Source organism: Camelina sativa, chromosome 9 (genome assembly GCF_030686135.1).
Source record: "Camelina sativa cultivar CO46 ecotype springtype chromosome 9, ASM3068613v1".
NCBI classification, from domain to species: Eukaryota; Viridiplantae; Streptophyta; class Magnoliopsida; order Brassicales; family Brassicaceae; genus Camelina; species Camelina sativa.
In genome coordinates this window covers 22,550,204-22,573,269 of record NC_141888.1, presented here as the reverse complement: position 1 = coordinate 22,573,269, position 23,066 = coordinate 22,550,204, and the positions used below count along the sequence as shown (strand labels likewise).

The following is a 23,066-nucleotide window of genomic DNA, read 5'->3' as shown; positions in this document are numbered from 1 at the left end:
GATACTTCCAGTAGGATATGCAATCTATCCATGAGACCAAATTATTAGAGAGTATACAAAACAATGTACTAACAACTAGATTCATCCTATCCTCATCATTCACAACACCTCGATTTCTCAATCTTCACACCACCAAAAGTCAAAGAGTCAACATTTAAAGCAATATACATCGGAATTCAAATGCTCTAAACATAAACCGGTTTTGAATTGGCGAACTTCAAAAGAATATAGTTGGGTTTATTAGTAATCTTTTGCTACATGTAAATATAGTTCTATGTGACAAAAGAAGAGTCTAGCTAGTAGATAGATTCTCCGACGAACACACAAGGTGGCATGAACTTGAAGCCCTAACAACACCATCAAACTCCTTCAGCATCTTACGTCTCTCTTCGGAATCCATAGGTTTAGTTGAGAAACTTGCATTCTTCAATTGTCTTGCATTCTTTAGAATGTATGTAGCCACTTCTTTCTCTACTTCACTTTCCCATTCGTATCTTGTCCACACAAACATCTTTAGCTGAGACACCAAACATTCAGGAACATTCTTTGGTTCATTCCATAAACCATGTTTTCTAAAACTGGAATATTCCTGAGGCGAAAAGAAAATTCAATGCATATCATTAGTAGACCATCAAAGTTGGAACCCCAAAAGAAGCTAGCTGAGACTGATAATGAAATGGCTTACATCAGTGAGCTTAAGGACTTGTAGTTTAGGAGAGCTATCAAGCATGAGGGTAAGTAGATTCCACCACTCCACTTTATGTGTATACATCTCTAGATATACCAGCTGATAGTACATAACTTCAGTAGGAAACTTAATCTATACATAGAGATCATAGTCTTATTAAAACATATATATATAAACATTGTGAAAGCATGCAAATAACTCAATTGCTAGCTATAAGCATAGTTACCTCCAAGGGTGATAAGTCCAAGAAAAGACGTTTAGCTGACTTGAGAGATCCCAAAATATTCTCATTGGCTATAGCAGAAACTTCTGTAATTTTTGCCTCAACTAACATTGGGACATTCTCAATCAAACAACACCCGTAATCACAAACCCCTTCAAGTGACAAGTATTTCAAAGAAGGAGCATTTATAACATAGCCCCCGTTCTCTGATCCACCAAGGTAATCTGTAATCTCTAGCCTCTTCAAGAATGGTGCTACTATAGTGAAAGTAACTACAACGTGCTCGCGGTAACATTGATGAATGACCAAATCTTCAAGATTAGGACAGCCAGATATAAGATTACGAATAGATTCGCTGTCTTTGAAATCCACAGACACAAGGTGCAGAGTTCTGAGGGACTTCATACAAACTGGAGAAGGAACATCCACAAAAACCGAATACTTGAGAATCAAGGTCTCAAGTGTAGTACTAAAGCTAAACATGCTAGTTGGAAATCTAACAGACCAATCTGAACAAAGATCGAGCACCAACTCACGCACATGACGTTCAAATGCAATTCCAGTCCATACTCCAATATCTATATCATCACATGCACGGCTATCGCTAAACTTATCACTAACTTTGAGAATAAAACTCTCCAAAACCGGAGCTTTGTGTGAAAACAGAGTCCTGCCCACATTCTTTGAAAATTGATGTGTATAATGAAAGTGAGAGTTAAAATCAAGTTTGGGTACCATCTTCCAAAGAGATCTCCATCGTTTAGACAAAACACTTGTAGCTATCACTCTTTCTGTTGGAAGAAACGACAATATATGTAGAAGCAACGCTTCAGGCAACTCACTAATCAAGTCCTCTTTCACAACGCCTCGATTTCTCTCACTTTACAATTACACCCACCAAAACCAAAGAAGAAAAGACTAATGAGTTAGGGTTTGGAGCTTGCAAAACATAAACGAAATAAACGAAACTTACCGTTGTTCTTGTTCCATTATTCCGGTAACACTCTTCAGTTTTTTGCTGTTCCCTGAAGCTAAAATCGTACTTCTATCGCTCTTAACGCAAAATTCAACAAGTTGAAGCAGAGCACCGAAGCTCTTCAACTGAAAGAGACTAGGGCTTTTTAATTAAAACCGGTTCTGCATTAAAATCGAACCGAAACCAACCGGTTTACTTATTAATAAATGAAAAAGAAAAGGGGAAAAAAGGCAAAAAATACCTCATCTAATTTTTATTTGGACGTTAATACCTGGTATTTTTTGGTTGGAAGAATAATAACCAGATTAATAAAAACGTGCAATTTATTACCTCAAGAATTAAATGTTGTCATTTTCATACTTAGGATTTCTTAGCAAATAATAAATTTCAGTTTTACCCTTATCCATTTCTGTTAATTATTAATTTATAAATGACATAAAATTAATTTTAATTTTTTTTGAATAAAACATATAACAGCTATTGATATTTCATTTTATCACTATTTTATTTCTTTTAATTCAAAAGTAGATTTATATATTATTTTCTCCAAAATTAAAAAAAAATTAAGATTTCTCAATGTTTCGGATGAATAAGAAAAACAAACCCAATAATTATTAAACCAAACCAAATCCGATCTGATAGATGTCAAAATTCCCAAATACACATAAACCCAGTCGCCATCGTTGTTCTTCTGATTAATTTATTTGAGTTTTTTTTAAATGGTAATAAAATGTAATATAAAAACAATTAAAGAAATAAAATATAAATCTTTTTTGAATTTAAAGAAAAAATAGTGATAAAATCAGATATTAATAACAATTATATTTTTTATTCAAAAAAATAAAATTACTTTTCTGTTATTTATAAATTAATAATTAACAGAATGAATAAGGGTAAACCAAGAATTTAGTTTTTGTTAAGAAATTGTAAGTATGAAAATGACAACATTTAATTCTTGAGGTATTAAATTGCACGTTTTTATTAATTTGGATATTATTTTTCCAACGGGAAAAAAGCTGAAAAATACCCGATCTATTTTTTATTTGGACGTTTAATACCTCGTCTTTTTTGGTTGGAAGAAAAATACTTCATTTAATTATAGTTAGTATAAAAATACATCGTATTTTAATTTCTTGGTGAATTCGAATCCGCAACCCATGGGACTTTAACGGACGTTACAGAGTCGTTAATGGAGTTAAATTTTAATCTGACTATATATATACATTCAATACGAAGAGAATACTTTGATAATTGTCGTGGTCAGGTGGTAAAATCGCCTTATGTCATAACTCATACCACACACATTATGGGTTCGAAGCCAGGGGCTACCGGATTATCCCGGGCATCGAACCTGAATTTTTTGGGTTAAGAGATATGGCGTCTAGCCACCAAACCACGAAAACTAAGCCAAAATATTCTTTATAGTGAATGTATATATATAGTAAAATTAAAATTTAATCCATTAACGACCCTGTAACGTCCGTTAACGTCTCATGGGTTGCGGATTCGAATTCACCAAGAAATTAAAATATGATGTATTTTTAGACCAATTATAATTAAATGAAGTATTTTTCTTCCAACCAAAAAAGACGAGGTATTAAACATCCAAATAAAAAATAGATCGGGTATTTTTCGGCTTTTTTCCCTTTTTCCAACAAAAAAGAGCAGGTATTAAACGTTCAAATATAAAAATTATATGAGGTATTTTTTGGCTTTTTCCCAAAAGAAAAGCCCAAGACGGTGGTATCATTGATACCGTATCAATATCATCACTCATAGGGATTAAGATAAAATTCAGAAAATTTTCAATATCCAATGACAAAATATATAGAAACCATCCCCGAGATCCAAAACCCATGTAAATAATCCCTATAACCGGTTAAACCAACAGGCTCTATGAAGAGTTTACATAACATATAAGATCATTCAAAAGCAATGTGGCAAGAATTGGAAGCCCTGACAACACTAGCCAACTCCTTGAGCATCTTACGTTTCTCTTCCAACTTCTTGAGCTCTTTTGAATCGATAGGATTAGTGGAGATTGTTACCTTCTTCAACTGTTTTGCGTACCTTAGAACGTATGTAGCCACTTCTTGCTCTTCTTGTCTATCCCAAGCATATTTTTCCCACACAAATGTCTCGAGGTGAGACAACAAACATTCAGGAACATACTTTGGTTCATTCCATTTCCCGCCAACCATATCATCATCTTTGTTCCTATACTGGAGAGACAAACGAACGAGACAAGAGGAATGTAATGTATCATATCATAAGTAGTCTATAAAATATAACCACAAAGAGAGAGAGCATCCAAAATAATGATGAAATGTCTTACATCAAGGAGCCTGAGGACTTTTAGTTTCGGAGAGATTTCGAGCATGACCGTAAGTACATCCCACCACTCTTCTTTACACGTATGCATCTCTAGATTCACCAGTTGATAGAAGATACTACCAATTGGATACACAATCTGTACATGAAACAGTTATTGGTACCTTGCAATAACAAAGAGATAACCAAAAAAACACTCAAAAGTGCTGAAACTTACCTCCAAGGGTAATAAATCGAAAGAAAGACGTTTGGTTGACTTAAGCGATCCAAGAAACTTATCAGCGATTATATAAGAACCACCAATGATATATACCTCCACCAGCTCCGGCGCATTCAGACAAATCTCAATATCTTGCAACTTTTGGAATGTCAAGTATTCCAAAGAGGGAACATTAATTATATATCCTCTAAACCTTTCGTCACTATTATAATCATAAATCTTAAGTCTCTTCAAAGACGGGACTTCAATAACGAAAGTCACAACATGAGCACAATACTCACCTCGATCCAAAACCAAATTTTCAAGAATAGGGCAACCTGATAACAGGTTACGAAAAGATTCATCGTCTTTGTAGCTCACAAAGACAAGGTGCAAAGTTCTAAGAGACTTCATAAGAACAGGAGAAGGTATATCTACAGTAATACCAATTGAGAGTTTCAGAGTCTCAAGTGTGTTGCAAGTACACAAGCTAGCCGGAAATGTGAAGGTCTCATCATCATGCGCAGGGTATGAAGCATAGAGTACCAATTTACGCAAATGTCGAGTAAACGCGATTCCAACCCAAAGTCCTATATCTACAGGACTAACATCATCTAAACAAAATCTGAGACGCAAACTCTCTAAAACGGTAGCTTTATGTGAAAGCATCGACCTGGAAACAACCTCTGAAAATGTTTGGTCTTCACTTTTGTGATCGTCAGAATCGAACTTTAGTTTCGGCACCAACTTCCAAAGAGACCGCCATCGCTTAGACAAAACACTCGTGGTTATGGCAGTTTCTGTAGGGAGAAATGTCAGAATCTTTAGAATCAAAGTTACAGGCAACGGAGTCAACCTATCTTCTTCATTCATAACACCTCGATTTCTCATTTTTGTTGATAGAGAGATAGACAGAAATGGCGTTGCTTTCCTAGTGTTTACACTCGTGTTTTAAAACGCTCTGATCGCAAACGTACCAAAAAAAAAAAAAAACGGATGCAGAATTTGAACAACGGATGCAGAATTTGAACAGCCGGATACAATTAAGATGATGATATTATGGTAATTTTAACGAGACCTAGTTTGGGCCATTAATGGGCTTTTCATGCATATCGACTAGTAACTAGTAAGCCTCGACCATACATGAACGGAAAAGGACATATATATAAACCAATTGGGAAAAATGGCAAGAAAAACCGAAGTTATTTTTATTTGAATATTATTTGGATGTTTAATATTCCATAATTTTTGAAATGGAATAAAAATATACCAAATAATAAAAACGTATATCATTTAAAACCCAAAATAATAAGTGTTGTTATATTCATATCCGCGATTTTTCAATAAAATCAAAATTTCAATTTTATCCCAGTTATCTAATTAATTATTAATTTTTAATATAAAAATTTTCGGTTTTCTGTTAACTATGTCATACCAAGAATTAACCTGGTTATCTCTCTTCTTCCTCCTCCCTCTCTAATTGTCAACTGAGAGAAATAACTGGGTTAATTCTTGGTATGACATGGTTAACTGAAAACCAAAAATTTTCTATTAAAAAATAATAATTAATTAGATAACGGGAGTAAAATTGGATTTTTGATTTTGTTGAAAATCACAGATATGAATATAACAATACTTATTATTTTGAGTTTTAAATGACATGTTTTTATTATTTGATGTATTTTTATTTCAATACAAAACCACTGGCTATTAAACGTTCCAAATAAAAATAACTTCGAATTTTTTTGGGTATTTTTCCCTAAACCAATTCTTAAAGAAAAAACAATAACTGAAAACGCATAAATATACAAAAAAAAAAACTAGTTAAACGATTCCCCATTGCCACCCCCGCAAAATCTTAAAGACAACACAAATGGCATAAAGAAGACAACACAATGGTTAAAATTGGCATTTTGTTTTGCTGGCTTGGTTGGGAGTGTTTTTTTTTTTCCAAATAAAGGAGACATAATTTTGAAATTTCTAATAAGGATTGTAACGGCTTCGTCCTCTACCGTTGTCGCTACTTCTTTTGCTACTGCTGCTGCTGCTCGAACCACTGCCTCCTCTATAAGGTGGTGAATGCCTTGGTGGTGGTTGTTGCGGCACAGCCGCCAGTCCAGGTTGTTGCCTGTTACATTCAACACATCAGATGAGTTCACGTGTCTTATAGCAAAAGCACGAGATCAGTATAGAGTATATAGACAAGAACTTACAAGACGTATCCAATTCTTCCATCGGGTAACATGATTGGCATCATCGACATTCCACCAGCTGCGTGACCTCCCGCATGCATTAATGGCTGCATCATTCCCACAAAAATATACTCGGATTTATATCCATAAAGTTCTTCTCAAGACATAATTATATGATTGATAAATAGTAGTAGAAATCTCACTTGTGCGTAGGAAGAAGCTCCAAATCCACCAAGAGCACCAAAGGGACTAGGAGTCATGCCGTAACTAAGAAGAGGAGGATAGTTTGGTTGCAATTGTGATTTCTGCATATTCTGAATTGTATTTGTGTTTCCCTTTTGATCCGCTTGAGGCTTTGCAAGAGTACAATCCAACATATGACCTGTATATAAATGGGGATACATTTTAGAATTGAAACATCAAAGGAGGAGATGTAAACAGAAAACAAAAAAACATTCTGAATGGACCAAGCATACCATCAATCTCATATCTTTCAGTGTTTTTCAAAGCTCGCATGACACTTGTCCTCTCTGCATAGTGCACAAATCCATATCTACTGTCTTCCTTTCCCGGTTTTGCTGGTGGAATCACCACTTTCAGTATTTTCCCATGATGTTCAAATAATGCCTTGAGACGTTCTTGTGTTATATCTCTAGGCAAGTTTTTGATGTACAACGCCTTGACCTGCAATCATTCCACACAGCATAATGTAAGATCAGTTTTCATGGTTTAGAAAGAAAAAAAAAATTGAACACATGTCTCTATGGAGATAATTTCTTGGTAGTGGCACTTTGTTGGTAAGATAACTATTGCTGCTTCTACTATTTACTTGTAAGAAAGATTCTAACGAAGCAAACCTGGGAAGCCGAAGAGTCCCCTCCTCCACTCCTTGATTCAGCCCAGCTTACAGTTGGGGCATTATCATCAAGCTTAAAACTGGGATTTGACATTTTTTGTTTAGCGTATTCAGCACATGCATGGTTGTAATACTCGATGAAAGCAAATCCACGATTCCGGCCCATATTTTGTGGTTCCTGTGATTTTACAAAATCAAATAGAAAACTGATCAAGCTAGTGAGAAAGGTATGTCTTGAATTTCTACAGAAAATTCACTTCCGCAAGTTACAGTTAAACAAGAATATGATATTAATGTTGCAGATATAAGTATACACGCAAGACTGAAACTTATCCAAGTTGCAGGAGACTAACCTTTGGAAGTTCCACAATTTGGACGCCTGGACCAATTCTATTGGCTGCTTTCTTAATGTCTGACTCCATCCAATTTCTAGGAACATTACCAAGAAAGAGACGATGCTTTGCTTGGGTAGTCGAACATTTTATCCTTTTACCCTATTGAATAACATTAAATAAACAAACAAATAAGAACCACAAAAATCTGAAACTAACAACCATCGAGAATTCTAAGCTATCTATAAGTTTTAATGGAATGAGTGTAATATAAACAAGAATTGGGGTGTCAAAGAATTTACTCTGAAATCAGTATTATTTAGAGTCTCGATTGCCTCAGCTGCTAGGTCCTTGTTTCTGAATGTTACAAATGCATACCCCTTTCCATCACCAGATTCTTTTTCCCTCATTATCCTAACCTGTAGACATCACATCAACCTCAGCAGTCAGCACAAGATAAAATGAAAACACAGCCACAGTTTGGGTAAAAACAAAAATGTCAAAATTACCTCGGTAACTTCCCCAATTGAATTACAGAAGCCCTTTAAGTCCCCTTCAGTAGCATCAGTAGGAATCCCTCCAAGATAAACCTCTGAACCATGTGGAGGAAGTGCAAGGAGTTCAGCCTGCCTTTTCTTTTCTTCTTCCTCCTCAGTTGCAGCAGCATCATCCTCGTCTTCGTCCACTTCCACCTCTTCTTCCACCTCTATCTCCTCCTCAATCTCTTCTATTTCTTCCTCCTCTTCAACTTCTTCGTATTCAACTTCCTCCTCGAGAATCTCCTCAGGATCATTGTCACCATCAAGGTCTACCCTTTCCTCGGATTCCATTGAATCGTGAGCCTCTGAAGCAGCAGTCCTCGTCCTTGACATGTTAACTATCTAGAAAAGAAGGCTTGCACTACAACTGTGGAGGAGACACAGAAGCAAGAAGCAAGTGGGGAGAGAGAGAATAGAACCGTGGAAAGGTTGGAAAAGAAACAATAAGAGGTCGATAGAATAGAAAAAGAAGAATAAAAGGTTCGAATTGACGCTCTGCCATAATGCGGCTAAAAAAAAAAAAGAATCCCAAAGCAAGAAAGGTGACAAACAATAGACAAAGAGAGAAGAGGGCTACGAATGCTCAACAGGTTGAAACAAAAAAAAAAATAAGAAACGACCCTGAGAGCGGAAAAAAAAAACCATGATATCAATAGGGCTTTGGTTAGATGCAAAGAAGGTTTAAAAAATCATGGCAACAAGAAGGTCAAGACATAGTAGTATCTCTGAACAACCCACTTAGAAAACTTCAGCTCCATGTTAGATCTCCCAACACACAATTGCAAGTTGAATTTTTTATTTATGCTGCCAATCTAACCTGTTAAGAGAATCCCTCAGCTTATAACTACAATTTCTATTTGATTTACTCAGACATTTACACACACAAAATAGACCACAATGATACCAATCAAGAACAATCCGATAACACCCGTACAAAGCTAAAACTCACAGTAAAATCTATCAAAATCGTTTCAGCTAAACTTCGCAATCATTGGTATAGATAACAACGCAACTGAGAACAGATTCAGTTTTACAATTAAGATACGGAGAGCTCAAAAAAAACCCCAATTTCCGAAGAAGAACAAATCGGATCCCCAACCAAAAAAAGATACACGAAAGGAGACGAAGAGAGGCGCAATGAGATGAAACAAGACAGAGAGAGAAAGTACCTTGAAGGCGATAGAGCGAGAGAGAGAGCTTCCAGAAGAAAACCCTAATTTGATGAGGATTACGGAGAGGAGAGGATGAGGAAGAAGTGATTCGCGCAGCAGCTCAGGTTGAGAGAATATGTATAAAATGTGTTTGTAACTTTTGTATGACCTAAAAAGATGCCGCAAGTGATTATCAAAGGAGGAGGAGGAGGAGGAGGTTGTAGTCACCCTTATTATTATGCTACCACCATCTTATATTAGTAGAGTTAAATTACCCGATCTTAATAATATGCCACAAAATCTACAAACAAACAAAAAAATAAAAGAAAAAAATGACTTTGATGTTAAGTTTTATGCACAAAGAAAAATATATCAAAATTGGATTAAAATTAGATATAATTTCTCTCAATTTTCAGTTTTCTTAATTAATAGGTAATTTATATTTATATATAATCTATGTTATATTATACAATTTAGAAAAATAAAATCTAATCAATGATAAATTTTTCTTTCACACATTATAAATTAATATCCTCTTCTATGTTGTTATATCTAATTTTGTTGATGAAATATTACTAAAAAGTTAAACTAACATATAACTGTCGTGTTTTCCCGCGTTTTGCTATGTATGATAATTGGTAACAATATTTTTCGATTTGGTTTATTAGAACCAGTCGATTAATTTGATGTTATTAACAAAAGAAACAACTATGTAAAAAAAAGTAAATGTTTTAAACACATTTTTCAATAAATAAAAACGAATCTAGAAGCATAATATGACATAAATAGTCTTTACCATACCAAAAAAAAATTGTTGTTGAATGAGAAAAGAAAAAATTATATTTAAAAAAAATCATTTTTAGTATATCAAAATTTGCACAAAATAGAAGTAGCTCAATTTTTAATTTTTTATATTCCTTCAGGGAAAGTTTTGAAAGTTGAATTATATATGAATCGACCGGAAATTTTCTTCGACGAAATATTACTAAAAGAATTAAACTAACACTAGATTTTAACCCGCGGTACACCGCGGGATTATTTTTTTTTACTAAAATCATTAAATTTTAAATTGTAATTGTTAGTTAATTTTTTACGTTTTATTTGAAGTTTAAGATTGTATAATTGTATTTTGATTGTTAATTCTACGATTTAATCTGCGGTTTATATACAATACAATAATTTATTTTTGTTATAAATTAATTTCACCAATCCAAGATAAAAATATTCAGAAGATGAGCCAGAATTCATTACAAAACTTATTAATATCCGTTTATATTATTAAGTTGTATCCGTTTGTTTATAATAATCATGTATATAGAAGTGTCAAACAGGTCGGTCCACATTTCTTTTTACATGGACCGTAGCGGGTCAACCTGCTAAGACCGTGGTCGTTAAAGTTATGCCCAAGCATGTCCTCAACCTAAATTTTATATTAATTATTCTTAAAAAATTTAGTGGCAAAGAAAAAAAAAATTTTAAATAACTTATAATATTGATATTTTGGAGTTATCTTAATTGGTATAAATTAAATTTTCTCATATTATCACATATTTCACATATTATATATACAGAACTATGTAAAAATATTATATATATATAATATATTTATTTTAATCTTATATTTATAGTTTTTGGGACAATTCGCCAACCGCAGACGACATTTCTTACTAAAAATTTGTAATCCCGATAAACTTAATTGTAATGACCATCTTTTAACAGTACACCACAGACCTATATTTTCTATATAAACTATATCTTTAGAAATTTATTAATTTTTAGTATAATATACTGATGGTCGTAGCGATGGACTATTGATATTTTAAAATTATAAGAATATCGATCATAACCCGTCCCATAATAATTTAAATTTATTAAATAATATATTTAAAACATTTATAAAAATTAATATATATAGAAAGCTGACTATTTAGGAATTTAGGAAATTAGGTTCAGAGCTGGAGATAATTTAGGAAAATTATATTGGATTGATAGGAGAATATTTAATTAACATACTTTATTTTGCATATTTCTATTTTTTGTTTTATTTTTTAAAAAAGTATTTTTATGGTAATAGTATTGGTTGTAAATATCTTTGAACTCCAAGCCTTTTTCTCAAAAATGCTGTGAAATTAATAATATAGATATAATAGTGTTTTTCCGTGTTTTGCTATGAATGGTAATAATATTTGTTCGGTTTGGTTTATTAGGACCGGTAGATTAATTTGATGTTATTGACAAAAGAAACAACTATTTTTTGGAAAAAAGTAAATATTTTTTAAAACGAATCTAGAACCATTATATGACAGAAAATAGTCTTTTACCAAAAAAAAAACAAAAATTGATGAGAAAACAAATTTATAAAATATTTTTAATTATTTTAATCCATTAAAATCTGCACAAAATAGGAGTATCTCAATTTTTATTTTCCTTCAAGGGAAGTTTTGAAAGTCGAATCGACCGGAAAAATTCTCAGTCTTTGACCGCGTAATTCTCAGCTAGGTTTCTTATCTCCGGCGAATCGTAGCTCTCTCTCTCTCTCTCTCTCTCTTCCAATTTCCCCCTTTTTAGGTACTGTTTCTCTTTAACTGATGCTTCTTCCGATTCTGGGCTCGTAACGTTTTTTATCTCTTATGAAATTGGTCACATTTCTGATCGTATCTGCAGCGATGATTTCCAGGTAGCTTCCCGCTGATTTCCATTATTCCGGCGGGCCAGCTATGATGGCAATGGGACTTCCTCGTCTTGTTGCTTTTGCTTTTGCTCTTCTTCTAGTTTCAATCCTTCCTCTACATGTCTCTCTCGCTGGTGAGTTTCGTCCCAATTGGTCTCATCTTTTGTTGATTTTAATATAACATTTTACTTTTTAGTTCATCTTGGAATGATTGGTTTGTAATTTTGATTCACTTATATTATCACTTTAATCTATCTGATCACTGTTTTGATTTCCATATTTCGTGTAGGTGAGGTAACATCTATTGAATCTGTTCCTGACCTTCAGAAGCTAATGTATGTTGTTGTTGATGGGTATCCTTGTGTACGCCTTCTCAATCTTTCTGGAGAGATTGGTTGTTCAAGTAAGCCTCTTCTGTGTTTGCCTCCTAACTGATTGGTATTATTCGATTAGGTTCCCTTAACTTTTATGTTTATTATTACTCAGATCCTGGATTGAATAAGGTGGTGGCTCCAATCATAAAATTGAAGGACGTTAAAGATTTGGTTCAGCCACACACTATTTTGGTTACAGCTGATGAAATGGAAGATTTCTTTACCAGGCATGTCTCCTTTGTCATTCTATTGTATTTATAATCTCTTAACTTGTGGAGTAGTGTTTTACCACTTGCTAAGCAGGATATACATATGCATGAAAACGGTGTAGTTCTCATTTTGGTGTTTACATAACGTCAAACAAGAATTAGCTTGCGGTGTTCGCCAGATGAGCCATTTTCGCTTACATCCTCAAAAATAACGTCTATACAAGGATGCAGAGTTTCACTAGTACTTTAGTATTTAAGGCCAACACTTTTTGTTTTCTTCTTTTTCTCCCTGAAAGTGAAATAACTGACTGGAATGAGTATACCCTCTTATCAGCATTTTTAAAATCTGCTATAAATGTAGTCACTTGGTTGTTGGTGCATCAGAAATGGATTAGGTATTATTCAGTAGAAACCTGTAATTCATTGGATTTTTTGCTTTAATTTCATTCGACAAACAAAAAGTGGGTATACCTCGAAGCAGTTTACACTAGAATCCTGCAGTCTGGCTTACTTCTGGTATTGTTCATTAGACTGTACATCACTTAGACACTCTCTTCAGATTGAAATGACACAGGATCGCTCCTCTTTGTGCCTTTTCCAGGGTGTCAAGTGATTTGAGCTTTGCTAGCAAAATTGGTGGTGTTCTAGTTGAATCAGGATCTAATTTCCAACAGAAATTAACAGGTACTATGGCGATCCACATATTTATGATCTGTCAGCCTGAATGGATGTTGACTTATACATTGATTGTCATTTCTTAATTCCCTTAAACAAAGTACTTGATACTTCTTATCTATCTTCATGGCGTTAGTATTTCTTTCTTCTTTCTTGTAGGCTTTTCTCCTGACAAAAAGTTTCCTCAAGCGCAGTTTTCACCCTATGAAAACGTTGACTACAAATGGAATTCAGCTGTACGGTACCATAAATCTGTCTGAAACTTTGAAGTTACTTTTTCCTGTGAGCACTTTTGTAGTTGGTTGGAAATTGTTTCAATCAGTTATCACGAAATCCATTGTCAAGCATTTCCGAGTTATATACTGTTCTCTTCTGGAACTATAATTAACAACCTGCTAACACACAAAACAACATAAATCCTTTTCTTATGGTTTAGTTTTTGTATACATTTTACAAAACCAATGCATGTATCTGTCCAGATGATTACTTATAAAGAAGCCTATAAATCAGTTGCATATTTATATAACTTCATAAAATGATAGTACCTCTTATTGGTTTTCCATTGAGAAAAATGAATTTAATTCTTATGAGTAGTTGCAAGCGATAAGTCTCTAGGCTCTGGCAATTGACCATTGTTAAAAATGATTATTTGCAGGCATCAAGCATAATGTGGAAAAAATATAATTTTCCTGTGTACTTATTGTCAGAAAGTGGTATATCAGCTGTGCAGGAGGTAAACCTTCAAACTTGAATTCTTTTGCAAATTATAAATGTTTCTAATTGTGTTGTCAGAATAACTAAATGGATTACCATTTAGAAATATGAGGTAATGAACTAAAGCCTTAGAGAGGCATTATGACCGTTCGTCACACTCTTAAGAGCAGTATTGCTTGATGAAAATATGGCTGGAAAATGGTGCATTAGATCTGTTTCGTCAAAGTCATATGAAATGATTACTCCTAGTTTAGTTTGCATAAAATTTTCTAAACATTGATTACCCGTTTTTAAATATAAATACAAATGATTACTTCTTGACAGAACCTCATATGTTGTTGTTCTTACTAGATAAGGTTCTGTCAAGAAGCTAGCTTTATATTTCTGCTGTGTTGGTAGCAATCTAAATGTGTATGTTTTAAGTGGATAGCTTCACGTTTCATGTTATGAACTATTTCTTGACATCCTAATATATCTGTTCAGATCCTTTCCAAGAAAAAGATGAAGCATGGTACATATACCAGTGATGTTGCTGAATTCAATATGGTTATGGAGGTATTTGGCTTTAGCAGTGTAGCTCACTGGAATGTTAACCAGCTTTATGGATCTTTACTTTGACTTAGATTATGACATCCACTTCTCTATTTGTTGTATTAGACTACCAAAGCTGGAACACACAATTCGGAGGCTTGTTTGCAGGAAGGAACTTGCCTCCCATTGGGCGGATATAGGTAAAAATTTTAGGAGATTGAAATTTCTATATTACTGTCTGATTTGAAGACCTATGAAACCTTTTAAAGGATACGTTTCGTTTTCTAATAACTTTGTTATGAAGGACAGTGTTTGGTCCTCGCTTCTACCAATCAGTCCTTCGTCTTCCAACAATCGCAAACCTATTGTGCTAACTGTGGCCTCCATGGATTCTGCATCACTTTTCCGTGACAAAAGCTTTGGTGCAGATTCACCAATATCTGTGAGATATCGCTATTTTCTGCTTGTGGATTGTTCTAGAATGTGTTTATTTAATCTTCTTATTCTTCTTATCCTGATTCATTGCGCAATGCGTTCTCCTTCTTTCAGGGTCTGGTAGCTCTTTTGGGAGCAGTTGATGCTCTTTCTCGAGTTGATGGTTTTAGTAATTTCAAAAAGCAGGTGCCAGTGAATAAATATAATTGCCAAATCTATTGAGTTTCTTGCACACATCAGTGTACCATGCGATTTAGTTTTATTTTACGCTTTTTGTTGCTTGCAAGCTTTAATACCAGAGGTATATCTTGCGGTCTGCTGTGTTTTGGCTCTTATAGCTCTACATGTATAAATGAATGCAGCTTGTGTTTTTGGTTCTGACCGGAGAGACGTGGGGTTACCTTGGCAGCAGGAGGTTCTTACACGAATTAGATCTGCATTCAGATGCTGTCACAGGCCTTAGCGATACTCCGATTGAAACGGTAATCTTTATTGTTTTGATCTGACAAAGTTGGTAGAGACAGCTAGTCCCATGCATGAAATCCTTTGTGAAAAACGTTGCATGTGTTTCATGGTTGCTGCAACTTATTTGTTCCTTAGTAGTGCAGAAAGCAGGTTTATTGTTTAATCAGTGTTCCTTGTGAAATTGAAAGTTCACAATTCTCTAAAAGGATTGAATTCAAATTTCTGTCTTCTATTAACAGGTCCTTGAAATAGGATCCGTTGGAAAAGGTTTAAGTGGAGGGATAAACACTTTCTTTGCTCATAAAACTAAGGTGAGAAATTCCTAATACCCTGAAACTCTTACATAATTTGTGGGATGATGTGAAAACTGTCATAGGCAACTTAACATCCACTTTTGGTGTTCTGCTTTAGGTTTCTTCAGTTACAAACATGACACTGGATGCTTTAAAGATAGCTCAGGATTCACTGGCATCAAAGAACATCAAAGTTCTTTCAGCTGATACTGCAAACCCTGGAATACCCCCATCCTCCATGATGGCTTTCATGAGAAAGGTATAATATTCCAAGTAAATAGATGGAAAGACAATTCAAATGTGTATTCTGACTTTGAAAGAGAAAGTAACTATTTGAATATACTTCCCCTTCGGTTTATCATGAATATGAGAGAAGTATATTTGCTTACTGTTATGTGATTTTGATCCAGATTCCCTAAAGTAAAAAAGGTATAACATCCTATTCATTATTGCAGAACCCTCAGACTTCAGCTGTTGTTCTTGAAGACTTTGATACCAAGTTTGTGAATAAGTTCTACCATAGTCACCTAGATGACTTGTGTAAGAAGAGTCACAGCCTGTCTTTCTCATCTTTTTGCTCTAAACCCCATTTTGCTCTTTTCTAATCCCTTTCTGGTATTATATTGCAGCAAATATCAACTCCTCATCTGTAGTAGCTGCTGCTTCTGTTGTGGCCCGTACACTTTACGTTCTTGCAAGTGAAGACAAAGATGCAAGCAATTCAGCTCTGGGATCCATCCATGTCAATGCTTCTTTTGTTGAAGAGCTTCTAACCTGTCTTTTAGCTTGTGAACCGGGCCTATCTTGCAACTTGGTAAAAGACTACATTTCACCAACAAACAATTGCCCAGGCAACTATGCTGGCGTCATCCTTGGAGAACCTTCCTCCAAACCTTACCTTGGTTACGTCGGTGATGTTTCTAGATTTGTATGGAACTTTCTTGCGGATAAAACATCTGTCCATAAGGGAAACACAACCTCAGTTTGTTCGAAAGGAGTCTGTAGCAAAACCGACGAAGTGTGCATTAAAGCAGAGAGCAACAAGGAGGGAGCATGTGTTGTCTCCACAACCAGGTAACTTTTGTTTGCTTGGAAATTGCATTTTGGTTTGCAACAAATCTCAAGTCTGGTAGGCATTGGAAAGGATTATTAATTAGGATAGGCTCCAGAAGTGGAGCCTTTTTAGACTTGAGTTGAGAATTTTTGGGTTGTTGACCTTTGAATTGAACCTATCAGCATTTTCTCCTTCCGTTGGCCTGAGATGTATGGCGCAACCCAATTTGTTGTCGGACCCGTAACACATTAAGCTCTGGTTTTGGCAGGTATGTTCCAGCTTATTCAACCCGGTTGAAGTATAACGATGGAGCTTGGACGATTCTGCCTCAGAACTCATCGGATTCTATGGGGATGGTTGATCCGGTATGGACCGAAAGCAACTGGGACACTATAAGGGTGCGTGTGTACACAGTCCAGCACTCAGCATACGACAATACAGTCCTTGTTGCAGGTATTACAGTCACAACGTTGGCTTACATCGGGATTTTGGCTGCAAAGTCACTCATCACAAAAGCATTGAAGCAGGACTGAGACTTGTATTTGATTCCCTCTCTCCTCTCAGCCCAAAAAATTGCTTTTCAGTTTCATCAAGACATCGCCTAAATAGCAGCACCAAAACTATGTAGTAGAAACCTTTTTTCTCAGCTAAGGTTATTTAAAAAAGGGTCTTTTTGAGCTAATTCAATTCCGTATTAGACTGGCAAGAACTTTCTCAATATTTATCAAAAACACCTAAAAAAGGCAATCCCATTACGAATCTAATTCCAGAGCAAAAGACTAACTGCCAAGAAGAAAATGGTGTAATCTTTTGTGTTTTGGTACCTCACAATAAGTACTGAACAAATCAATATAGAAAAAAAGGCAATTGAAGCTTAATTGTAATAGATTTAAGAAGTGGTTACATAGACTAAGTAAAAAAAGCAAATCTCAGAATCAGAAAAGGTTTGGGTGTGACATAATTAAGGCATAGGCATCTACAAAAGGATTTTAATGGAATCACTTGGTTGATCAGGATCATCATCCATCATCAACAACAACAACAACATTAGATGAACAAGTGCTTGAACTCCCCACTTGCTAGCTTACATAGCTCATTGTAATTCTGCGGATCTGCAAAGCAAAACCACAAGCAAATGTTGTTAATACATCAAAATGGAATAGATAAGAAGGAAGGGATCAATGAAAAATTTACCAAAAGTGTTGCCAAAATTGGTCCAAGTCTCAGCACGAATGGAGTTATCACTCTCAGCAATTCCAATAACCTCAAGGTAAGTAGTAAGAGGAGGAGTTGGAGACGGTCCCCTAACAACGATCTGAAGATCATCAGTAGATTTCCCAATCACAGAACCAGTGTCTGAACCGATCACTTGAATCACAGTTCTGACCTTCTGACCAATGTAACGCCTCAACAGAGCTCCGTTCACAAAAGCTGAAGGACTTGAAGTATCCATTTTTCTTCTTTTTCTTTTTTAATCTACCAGTCAAAAGATTCAAAATCGATTAAATCAATCAGTTTCATATCAACAACGATGGAGGAGGATAAAATCGAAAACAAAAGCAAATCTCTGAGAGTTGAGGATCTGATAATATTTTACCTTATTGGAGAAGATGAATCGTGTCGTCGAAGTTGGAAAATGATTTTAGCCCTAATCTCTGTTTCTCTGAGAGGCTTTGTGAAGAGAGAGAGTTAATAATGGAGACAATTTTGGGCGGGAAAAGAAAAGGTACAGATGGCGCCAAATAAGTATGAGGCCTATAAGAATTGAACCCATTGGGCTTGATTAATTTCTCTTGTCTCGTTCAGTTTCGCAGTCCACCATTTTTTCTTTGTTCTCTCTCTAAAAACATAGTTTATGATTATGATCATTTCAAAAAGAAGTTATTAGATCATTTAGAAAAGTATTCAAGTTATATTTTAAAGGATTTAGTAAGATTTTAATATTTTAGAATTTTGAAAGATTTAGAAAAAAAAGAAGTTTCTAAGACCATCACCTACCCAGCACCGCTCTCAACATTTCTTTAAAAAAAATAGTTATTTTAATCACAATTAATAGTAACTACTCGAAAGTCGACACCTGTTGATATTTGTTGAGAATCGTTGCTTCCACAAACAATAGAAGAAACCATTCTGGACCAAATAATGGATTTTTTATTTTGTTTTTGGGCTCTATTCATAAGAGTAACTATGAAAGAAATGTTCAGTGGAAATGGCCTTAGAATCATTCAAAATAGCGTTCTAAAAAAAGTTATGATATTTTGAATAACAAGAGATTTAAAGTTGGATTTATATACTATAAATTGAATAACAAAAAATTTTGAATTATTTTAAAGGACTTTCTATAAATCGTAGTTGAATAACATAAGATTTCATGAGATTTTTAAAATCCTTTAAAATGTTAAGTTCAATACCCCTCATAGTTAGTTAATATATTCAATTGCATTATTTAAATTTGAATTACATATTACAAATACATATTTATATATAATATTATATAGGTAAAGAAAATTCTTAGTTTTGTGAGGAAGAAAAGTTACATATTAAAGAGATTAAAATTGAGGATTAACTTTGTATAAAAAAATCATTTGTTCTCTTTCAATTTCTTGGTTATAGCAAAAGCTGCTCCTGCGACTGCAACGATCACCGCTGATATTATGATCGTCTTTTTTAGCGTTTTTGTCGGGTCTCTCTTTGCCTTGGCGTTTTCCCTTTTTTCCACGATTTTTTGTACCTTTTTCCCATTGAATTCACGTATAGAGATTTGTCATTTGTGTACAAGAAACAAAAGTGATAAAGCTTGTAATATTTGATAGTTAATCATGTAAAATCAACTCATCCAATAACTATATCAATAAGGATATCACAAATCTTGTCACATACTCATCTAATAAGGATACCTTTTCAGAAGCGATCTCTGAAGAAACAGGATCTACTTGGAAATTTTTGTTTTGGCCAGGATTTAGTTCAGCTGCTGCATCACCTTCTGGAAATGTTGTTGTATCCGTCGCCATTTTCACACTTTGTTTTAGGCTTTCTTTTTTCTTGTTTTCTTACGAAAAAAAATGTTTTGAACACAAAACAAAATGAAGATAGCTAGAAAATGAGGCTAAAGTAAGTTTGGATTTTGTGGCTCTAAAGTCTTATGCCTCTAAAAATAGTTTGGGGTTTGTGTTGTGTATTGCTATGGATCTTTCAGCCATTCCATACGCTTTTTTTAGCACTCTTCTTAGAATTATTTTCCGCATTATTTGCTGATGCCACTAAAAACAAAATAGTGCAATTTTTCCTTTTCATTGTTTTGATCTTCTTAATTAAATTTAATAGAATTACATTTTTGACATACTATAATTTGAATTATGTTTTTAACGAATGTAGTGTACATGTTTGCAAAGACTTGTGAGGAGAATACAAATAAATTTTATTTGAACAATTTTTACAGAGACCATCTATATGCCTCTGGTACAAAAGAGAGTTGTCAAAACACACAAATCAAAAGGAAGAAGCAGATCCTTCCAAAAGAATAGTTTTCATATGTTGAATCAGCCCATCCATCTGCTCTCTCGAATGCAACGGCGAAGGATACACAAACGCACAGTCCAGTTTTCCGTCTCTTAGCGCATCAAAAACCGCAAGAGATGGTCCAACCCCGTGGATAGACGCGCACCCAATGTAATCCCTTACCCCGAGAGAAGCCAACTCGGGTTCTGGAGACTCGTCGATAACAGGATCTTCAAATATAGAGATGAAAGCAGTTCTAAGAGATGAGGAAGGCGTGAGATTAGGATTCTCAATGGCCTTGCACATTAAGAAATTGAGATCAGACATATCCGTGAAGTGCTTGTTCGAATTCTTTGCGGATGTGAATGAGTCGTAGCATCTCTTGGCTAAGTCCCATAGCGTTCCTTCTCCGGTTATGTCGTGTGTGTGAAGAATCCCTGCATGGTAGAAACCTGATAACATAACAACAAAAGTATCAAATAACGAACCATTAGATCAATACAACAACAGGGACTGTTTAACATTAAAATTTCTGAGTTTCAAAGCCTATAATATATAACTTGTTGCAACCATGAGAAGATCTACGAACATCTACCTAGACCTCATTAAGAGCATCAATCTTTCTTATTGTAATCCTAAAAATGTTCATACTTACCAAAGTCATTTGACGTAAGAGGAGGTTCAAGGATGGAACGACAGTCGGAAAGAGTCACCACAGCGTATTTCTCTCCTTGGTCTGGTGGTAGATTCTTTGAGGAATACGCAGCGATTAGCCCCGAGGAAGCTAAAGCCGCCCATAGCTTTATCCCTCTTGCCTTGCATCCCTACCAAAAATGTAAATCGAATGCTCCAAAATTTTAGGCTTTAGCACAAACCAAGATCCTCTTTCTTATTAGCCCTTTTGTGTTACAAATCAAATCTATGCATATGTAATTCTTATGTCACACGAGTGATTGTCTTAACATTAATATATAACAAAACTACAACAATACACATTGTGGTTACACACTTACTCCTCATATCTAATTATATTCATATAAAATACTAACCAACATTATTCAATTGTAAACAAATATTAATACTTTTAAAACACGTAACTAAAATAGTAATTAGCACATAATCCGGAAATAATAGTTGAGAGTGCTGAGTGAGAGCAGTAGAGTGACTTACAGCCACAAGTTTGAGAGTCTCATCTCTTTCCAGTTTAAGCCTCACCACTTGCGATCTCTTATTCGGTTCCTCCGCGTCCACGAAATTCAAATTCGAGAACCGAAACGCGTTCAGCGAGTAACCAAGCACGTCCATCCCACGCGCCCAGAACGGTTTATTCCCTTTCCCACTCGGGATCAGCTCCTCTATCGCCTTACCTAAACCTAACTTCACCGTCGTCTCCGCCGCCACGGGACCGTTTCCGCAACCATCACCCGCCGCGGTCTCTTTCATAAACTCTCTCAGAAGCGTAACCGCTGCAGTCCGATCGCACGCCCCCGTGTTTAACCGAAATGTGAGTACACGCTGCTCTCCGTCGTCGGTCAGATCGTAGAGGCTGACGACGAACACGGCGGACTCGGAGTTGATCCAACGGTGTGGATCGATCCACGTGTTTTTGTTAAGCTCGTGTTCTAGGATGATCCTGTGCGGATCAGCGCGTGGATCGTCGCTGTCTCTGATGATCCGAGCGGTGGATTCGGAATCGAAAGGGTGGATTACGACGCGAGAATCGACGGCGGAGACGACGAATGAGAAGGAGTTGGCGGACGCGTCGTAACGGAGAGTGGAACGGAGGGTAGGATGGTAAATCTGGAGTTTGTCGAGGGTGTTTTGGAGATTTTGGAGTTTTGGTGTTCGGGAAAGTAAGAGAGCTATGACGGCGATGCCTGTGCCGCCGTCAATTGCTCTGCACCAGCTGTATTCAGTTCCTCCGACGGGTCGGGTCATGGACTCGGGTCGCTGATTCGACTCACTCATAATTATTATCTTGAGAAAGAAGAATAGATAAGAGAGAGATTGTTTGTTTGATATTTTAAGATTTTTTTGTTGGCTAACTAATATGGGAAGGAAGATACAGTGACGCAACCTTTACTTGATTCCGGTTTAGTGTTTTTTCTGGTTTAATTGATCAATTAGATTTGGTTTTGTAATTCGGGATTTACATTTTGGTTTTGTCTTGGTCACATTACCAGTCTTATTAGTTTCAACTTTCAAGGTAAGCTCAAGTTGTTGAAAACAAACTATAAACCACCCTTAGATCTTAGATCATTGATTTGAATTTTTTTTTCATAAATTGTGGCTAAATGAGACAATAAGTATGCATTTCCACGTCACTATCTTATTTAATTGGATTTCGTATATTATTTATTTTCAAGTATTCTTTCTATCCCAGTTTATAAGTATTCTTTGGTTAAATGCACAAAAATTAAGAAATAATAATTATTTTATTATTTATAAAAATTCAACCAATAGAAAAATATATAGTATAATTCAAATAGTCACAAATTATTAAACTAAAAATATTATGCTTAGAATTTTTTAAAAAATAGAACAAAAAAAAAAAGCTCTATGCATAATTGTGATTATGTAATACTCTCTGGAAAAGACTCTAAAGACATGTTAGAGCATCTCTTCATCAAATTTGGATCGATGGAAAACATGGGGTTGCA

The 23,066-nt window shown here is 35.1% G+C and overlaps 7 protein-coding genes across 10 annotated transcripts; 1 reads left to right on the top strand and 6 right to left on the bottom strand.

The window, feature by feature from the left end:
- Positions 1-186: 186 nt before the first annotated feature.
- LOC147938541 (F-box/FBD/LRR-repeat protein At3g51530-like) lies at positions 187-1,999 on the bottom strand. The gene is made up of 4 exons (XM_087466331.1): positions 1,885-1,999; positions 915-1,791; positions 686-820; positions 187-589 (listed from the first exon to the last, which is right to left on the bottom strand). The coding sequence occupies exons 1-4, from the start codon at positions 1,899-1,901 to the stop codon at positions 293-295; spliced, it is 1,326 nt and encodes a 441-aa protein (XP_087322457.1). The 5' UTR covers positions 1,902-1,999; the 3' UTR covers positions 187-292.
- Positions 2,000-3,669: 1,670 nt separating this feature from the next.
- On the bottom strand, positions 3,670-5,336 carry LOC147938540 (FBD-associated F-box protein At3g52670-like). The gene is made up of 3 exons (XM_087466332.1): positions 4,436-5,336; positions 4,223-4,357; positions 3,670-4,109 (listed from the first exon to the last, which is right to left on the bottom strand). The coding sequence occupies exons 1-3, from the start codon at positions 5,306-5,308 to the stop codon at positions 3,810-3,812; spliced, it is 1,308 nt and encodes a 435-aa protein (XP_087322458.1). The 5' UTR covers positions 5,309-5,336; the 3' UTR covers positions 3,670-3,809.
- An 805-nt stretch (positions 5,337-6,141) lies between these two features.
- LOC104711815 (heterogeneous nuclear ribonucleoprotein Q) lies at positions 6,142-9,763 on the bottom strand. 2 transcript variants are annotated; one of them, XM_010428585.3, is made up of 9 exons: positions 9,506-9,763; positions 8,307-8,703; positions 8,100-8,216; positions 7,819-7,959; positions 7,467-7,643; positions 7,086-7,293; positions 6,813-6,991; positions 6,631-6,716; positions 6,142-6,545 (listed from the first exon to the last, which is right to left on the bottom strand). In XM_010428585.3, the coding sequence occupies exons 2-9, from the start codon at positions 8,667-8,669 to the stop codon at positions 6,398-6,400; spliced, it is 1,419 nt and encodes a 472-aa protein (XP_010426887.1). In that variant the 5' UTR covers positions 8,670-8,703; positions 9,506-9,763; the 3' UTR covers positions 6,142-6,397. The 2 variants fall into 2 exon arrangements, with proteins under 2 accessions (XP_010426887.1, XP_087322456.1); XM_087466330.1 differs by having other exon boundaries at positions 8,307-9,153; positions 9,506-9,746.
- Positions 9,764-11,786: 2,023 nt separating this feature from the next.
- LOC104711814 (nicastrin) lies at positions 11,787-17,590 on the top strand. Of its 3 annotated transcripts, none has more exons than XM_087466327.1 (17): positions 11,787-12,055; positions 12,165-12,292; positions 12,448-12,561; positions 12,645-12,759; positions 13,343-13,425; positions 13,576-13,652; positions 14,072-14,149; positions 14,614-14,685; positions 14,788-14,861; positions 14,971-15,103; positions 15,211-15,282; positions 15,459-15,578; positions 15,801-15,872; positions 15,973-16,113; positions 16,310-16,394; positions 16,484-16,928; positions 17,177-17,590. In XM_087466327.1, exons 2-17 carry the CDS (start codon positions 12,205-12,207, stop codon positions 17,439-17,441), a joined length of 2,034 nt encoding a protein of 677 aa, XP_087322453.1. In that variant the 5' UTR covers positions 11,787-12,055; positions 12,165-12,204; the 3' UTR covers positions 17,442-17,590. The 3 variants fall into 3 exon arrangements, with proteins under 3 accessions (XP_087322453.1, XP_010426885.1, XP_087322454.1); XM_010428583.3 differs by having other exon boundaries at positions 11,799-12,055; positions 12,152-12,292; XM_087466328.1 differs by having other exon boundaries at positions 11,919-12,055; positions 12,152-12,292; positions 12,645-13,257.
- A 170-nt stretch (positions 17,591-17,760) lies between these two features.
- LOC147938539 (replication protein A 14 kDa subunit A-like) lies at positions 17,761-18,621 on the bottom strand. The gene is made up of 3 exons (XM_087466329.1): positions 18,506-18,621; positions 18,103-18,384; positions 17,761-18,020 (listed from the first exon to the last, which is right to left on the bottom strand). The coding sequence occupies exons 2-3, from the start codon at positions 18,359-18,361 to the stop codon at positions 17,956-17,958; spliced, it is 324 nt and encodes a 107-aa protein (XP_087322455.1). The 5' UTR covers positions 18,362-18,384; positions 18,506-18,621; the 3' UTR covers positions 17,761-17,955.
- A 707-nt stretch (positions 18,622-19,328) lies between these two features.
- On the bottom strand, positions 19,329-20,009 carry LOC147938538 (uncharacterized). Its single transcript, XM_087467358.1, has 2 exons — positions 19,806-20,009; positions 19,329-19,639 (listed from the first exon to the last, which is right to left on the bottom strand). Exons 1-2 carry the CDS (start codon positions 19,917-19,919, stop codon positions 19,490-19,492), a joined length of 264 nt encoding a protein of 87 aa, XP_087323484.1. The 5' UTR covers positions 19,920-20,009; the 3' UTR covers positions 19,329-19,489.
- A 230-nt stretch (positions 20,010-20,239) lies between these two features.
- On the bottom strand, positions 20,240-22,605 carry LOC104711812 (uncharacterized). The gene is made up of 3 exons (XM_010428580.3): positions 21,577-22,605; positions 21,062-21,230; positions 20,240-20,858 (listed from the first exon to the last, which is right to left on the bottom strand). Exons 1-3 carry the CDS (start codon positions 22,372-22,374, stop codon positions 20,398-20,400), a joined length of 1,428 nt encoding a protein of 475 aa, XP_010426882.1. The 5' UTR covers positions 22,375-22,605; the 3' UTR covers positions 20,240-20,397.
- Positions 22,606-23,066: the final 461 nt, after the last annotated feature.